Genomic DNA, 5,268 nt, shown 5'->3' on the forward strand with positions numbered 1-5,268 from the left:
CTGATGTTTTGTTCTGGGGGATGTGGTTTTCAGGGTTGAGAGGAGAACCCTGCGGGTATAGGGTTAGAGTACAGTAGGGACTTTTTAGAGATAAGGTAAAGGAAATATGTTATGCTAGGAATTTTTATAATGTTATCAGAGATTTTACATATATGAATATACCAGCTTATTACCCAGTTTTATAGAATATGAGTTTTAAATGCTTGTGTGGCTTAAGTAGATATTTATATGATGAAGAACTTATATAGTTTTAACAATATATCATACTATACTGATTACACAGATATAGACAATATATTACATATATTTATCCAAAACAGTATATTACAGTTTTACTCAGATCAGTATGTTATAGTTTTATACAGATCAGTATATCACAGATATTTATCCAGAATAATATATTACAGTTTTACTCAGATCAATATATTACAGCTTTATTCAAAACAGTATATACAGTATTTATAGAATGTCATGTTTCCTATTACCATAACTTATAGAGTATACAAACAAAGTATATAGACAAAATATACAAACATATATACAGAGATAGCATCAAGATGCTACAGATACAGCATACAGAGATTATAGTATTTACAGTACAAAAGATAGTGTTATGGTAATTTTAGAAACATGATGAAAACAGTAAAAGAGTATATATGTATATATATAGTATCAGATTCCTGAGAAATGATTACAGACAAATATAGATAAAGAATACAGAGCACAGTACCGTTACTATATACAAAATAGAGTACAATCACATATCTTAAATAGTGTGTGGGTACCGTCAAACTGTGCGCAGAGAGGAAGCAGCTCCCCAGTTCACTGGGTTGAGAGGGCCAGTTTGACGAGGTAGCATTCAGTTTCGCGCCTAGGAAAGTATGCAGTTTGGCTGGACTGAGGTAATGTAGAACATATTGACTTATCTGGAGGGTCGACCAAATTAAGTCCCGCCTACGGGCCGCACAACCCTATCATGAGAGGTCAAATCATGACATACAGAATTCCAGGGATAAAGCACAGGTATGTATATGTATACAGTTTTACAGTATTTGATGAGTATAGTATGATATTAGCAGTATGAAAGTAGAATATACAGATAATACAGTTATATTTTAAATTATGGAAGTGAATAACATGCTTTACAGATTACTATTTTTATTACAGTGCAGTTGTTATTTTAACAGTATGCAACTTAGTCACCAGACACTAGTAATAGCATATTTCCACTTACCAAGCGTCGACTCATCCCATGACTTTAACATTTTTCAAGTGAGCTAGCTGAGCGAGCAAATCAGGCTTGCAGATAAAGAGTTTATTGATTACCCTGGTTTAGAGGGTAAGTTTGTACAAGGTTTTGTATTTTGGGACAGATATTTTTGGAGAGAGATGTATTATATAGTTATGGTTTAGAAATACAGATTTTTGGTATTGTATGATGTGTATAGATGTATGGATTACATTTCCACTGCATAGGTATGATTTTATATTCAGATTTATCCCGATGCTTTCCGAGGCTCGAGTTTCATAATAGAGGGTATCAGAGTAGTTCATATATATATAAAAGAAAAGAGAGGTCGTTACAACAACAGCTATAAGTCCAACATAAAAATGGCACCATATGAAACGTTATATGATCGAAAATGTCGATCCTCATTATACTGGGATGAGGTTGGTGAACGAGAGTTTTAAGTCCCGAGATTATACAAAGGACCTCTAAGAAAATTAAGCTCATCCGGGACAAAATAAAAACCGCTTATACATATAACATAATTTCACACAGAATTCTATTTTATTCATGCCACAATATTTAGCAGTAAAATTCATATATATATTTCCTGCAAAATAAGTCAACCTATATTTAACATTTATACATTGAAAATATACCTTTCTTTTTTACATTGTTATCCTGAAAATATCATTCATCTACATTAGTTCATTTTCACATATATGTATCTAAATAAACTGCCCTGGGCTTAGAAAACGTAATTTAAACGATTGGCATTTTAAATCCATACAAAAACATATACATGTATATTCATAACATATTTTTTCATTTTCCAATTAATTCATAAAATTCTAGTTCAATATATATTTCCTCTTACCTGGTTTCTTGAACTACGCCAACAGAGACCCCGAAAAAATACCTATGGTGCTCACCCGAATTCTGAATCAAAAATCCTAGTTTCATTAAATCAATCCTAAATAAAATACTATTTTAACATTTCTGATGCCTATAAATTCTAAATAAATAATTATACTTTCAAATATAAACAATTTACTTAATTCTCCAAATCTTACTCTTGCTTTGGAGTGGTGCTTAGGAAACCCAAATTGAAAATTTACTCCTACCAAAATGACGACAATTGAGACTAGGACCCCGTGGTGGTATCCGATCGTCAATTTAACTAAAGATCTAAAGAGAAATTGAGTAAAAAGTGAGGATTTACCTTTCATTCCGTTAGAAATGTCAATGGCGAAGATAGGAACCCAATAGTATCTTTGATTTTCTAATCGGTCAAAAATCCATCAAGAAATTAAGGAAAGAGAGAGACAGAGATGTGAGATATTTTAGGGGGGACGCAGCTCCTCTATTTTAAAAAAAAATTTATATCTATTAATATATCAGCTTCAGGAAGAAATTTTTTTAAAACAGAGGAGCTATATATATATATAATCTTATATTAGAATATAATATATTATATTATTTAAATAATAATTATTATTTAATTACTTTAATTTTTTTTCCCCGAGTTATTACACAAACTACCAATAGACAACGGTTGCCTTTACTGAGCACCTTGTAGTTCAATCCATTCATTTTTTTAGGGTCAATATTGTTGACGAAAAGGCATATCAAGTACTTGCTAGCTAGCGAGCTATTCTTAACATTTGCTTTAATTTCTTAAACTTACTACCATGTTTTTAGGCTTCTTTGATTGAGAGTTTTCATAAAATGTCAAATACATAATTTTTAATTAATTTTACATTTTTTGAAATAAAATTTAATTTATTTTACATTGCAAATACAATCTTATGATCCGGGATTTGATCCTACAATACGATCCTACAAGACACAATGGTCAATACTAAAGTTAGGTTTTTTAAAATTAATCCAATGGAGGATAACGTCATTCCACTTTTTGGACACTACCCTTTAGAAAAAGGAATGGACGGATTATAAATTTTTTTTTTTTTTTTTTTGGATTACGAACCAGGTATCCACGCGTCCGTTTTACGGTCCACGTGACTAATCCTGCGCCCCTTAAAGTTAATCCCATAACTCCAAAGGAAGGGTAAATTCAGGAGTCCAGGGACGGAAACGAGCCCAAAAGAGTTTGAATACCTGACCTCGTAAAAGGCACTCCTTACAACCTGTACTATCACCTGAACCACACCCTGGGGATAGATCCAACAGTTATATTTGTCCCTGTGCCCAAATGGAATTCATTCCTTGAGAATACTGAAAAGTGAAAACTATGATATACTCTCGAATTGTTTCATTATCGAATTATCAACGGAACATACCTATGTTACTATTTTGCTACCATTACATCAAGAAATAGACAGATTATAAAGAGATCATCAATTTGGACCATTAATAACCCATTATGTTTGTCCTATTCATAAAGAGTCGTGTCTAATTGAAATTCATTTCCAAAATTATTAAAAAAATGAAAACTATACTATACTAGAGCATGGATTTTGGATTAAATTTAAGTGATTTTAAAAAAAAATTAATATAATTTCATATTACATCTTATCCTTACAATTTCTTTTTTTTACTGGACTAGTCTTCTGTGTATGCCTAATTAAGATGCCCACAATGCAACTTAGAGAGCTTCAAACTATGGCAAACAATCAATGAAAAAATAAAGAAGGATTAAACACCGCCAGTTCACGAAATATATCATCAATACAGCGTCGTATAATTCTCAGATATGAACTTCCAGTGTGTTGAGTGTTAAACATATTGCGTGTGCAAGAAAGCATATCAGACTAGTTCAAGGTAGCATAAAACGTCCATTGACATCAAAAAGGAACTGTACAGGCGGAAGAACAGTCTATCTTACCGTGGATGAACGATCGACGGCTTATACTTCACGTTGGTAGTGGACCGTCGAATGACCTTCGAACGCCTGAAGTGAACGAGAAGGCTAACAAAATGCAGAGGAACCACAGCACTAAAAGCAGAAATGCTATTCGAGCCTTTGCCGTGACAAGTTCAGCAAACCAGTCTCTTTCTTCAGGCGAAGCATTGAGCTCCTCTATTACAATCTTGATCAACGCATCAAGAAGCTTCTTAGATCCGATATCCGCGTCCGATGAATTCCAGACTTGCGATCGAGCTTGTCTCAGGTGATTCACCACTAACTCTGCCTCCACAGAACCAATCTTAGAATCCTCTGATTCTCCCGATCCATTGCAGGTGGAAATATTCGAAGTGGACGCCACTGATGAAGATGGAAGAATTGGAGTCGACGCCGGCGTGAAACTCTGAAATCAGAAGCACAGAGATGAAGCGACTAACTCGACAGACGAACAATTTAGGCATCAGTTCCACTCGCATTATAGACAGCAGGTAAAATCTAATCAGTTTTTCTTGCGAAAGCAATAAATTTGATTCAAAATTATGAAAGGCACAATACAGCAAGCCATCAAACTGAGAATTGGAGTCCATACTTACCTCTGTCGATTCTCCGACCTGGTGATTACCATCAAAAACGTCAGAAATCCGATAGGAATCGATTGGTTCCTCAGTTAATCGGATCGAGACGTCTTTGGACACGGACGAAAACGCAGAACTGAGGCTTTTCTTCGCAATCTGCAGATAACAAAGCAGAAAAACTAGGAATTCAACATGAAAGTAGGTGACATTACACGAGGAGAGGGGAGATTTGATGGAACTGCACCTTGCTAGACTTTCTTGCATGCTCTTTGACGGACTTCAATGGAGTCTCCTTTGATCTGCGAATGACGAGGTCTGAAGATCTTGCTCCTTCCTTCTGCGGGGTTTGTTGAAGGCCTTGCATTTTCAGTTGGCGGGAGAATTCAACTTTTTGGAATTTTCCTCCAAATTTTCACCACCAGCGAGAAAAAAGGAACTCCCTGTATATGTATCCCGTTTACGTGGACTTGAGGTTAACATGGTGGGCCTGCCTTGCTCAGGCCCAAGCCCACACATATGCTTAAAACCTGGATCGATGGACCCTGGAATCAGGCCGAAAGAACATACTGAAAATCGACGTGGGCTTTTCAATGGAATTT

The 5,268-nt window shown here is 34.9% G+C and overlaps 1 protein-coding gene across 2 annotated transcripts; it reads right to left on the reverse strand.

Annotated features, from left to right (window-relative positions):
- Positions 1-634: 634 nt before the first annotated feature.
- On the reverse strand, positions 635-5,033 carry LOC131150554 (protein SINE3). Of its 2 annotated transcripts, XM_058101352.1 has the most exons (4): positions 4,914-5,033; positions 4,688-4,825; positions 4,074-4,497; positions 635-971 (listed from the first exon to the last, which is right to left on the reverse strand). In XM_058101352.1, exons 1-3 carry the CDS (start codon positions 5,031-5,033, stop codon positions 4,102-4,104), a joined length of 654 nt encoding a protein of 217 aa, XP_057957335.1. In that variant the 3' UTR covers positions 635-971; positions 4,074-4,101. The 2 variants fall into 2 exon arrangements, with proteins under 2 accessions (XP_057957335.1, XP_057957334.1); XM_058101351.1 differs by lacking the exon at positions 635-971 and having other exon boundaries at positions 3,850-4,497.
- Between the last annotated feature and the right edge of the window lie 235 nt (positions 5,034-5,268).

The sequence above is a fragment of the Malania oleifera genome, chromosome 3, assembly GCF_029873635.1.
Source record: "Malania oleifera isolate guangnan ecotype guangnan chromosome 3, ASM2987363v1, whole genome shotgun sequence".
NCBI classification, from domain to species: Eukaryota; Viridiplantae; Streptophyta; class Magnoliopsida; order Santalales; family Ximeniaceae; genus Malania; species Malania oleifera.

Coding starts and splice junctions, on each gene's coding strand:
- LOC131150554 (XM_058101352.1), bottom strand. CDS start 5,033: ATGCAAGGCCTTCAACAAACCCCGCAGAAGGAAGGAGCAAGATCTTCA. Junction 4,826..4,913: donor ATGCAAGAAAGTCTAGCAAG/GTGCAGTTCCAT, acceptor TGTTATCTGCAG/ATTGCGAAGAAAAGCCTCAG. Junction 4,498..4,687: donor AGGTCGGAGAATCGACAGAG/GTAAGTATGGAC, acceptor TTCTGATTTCAG/AGTTTCACGCCGGCGTCGAC.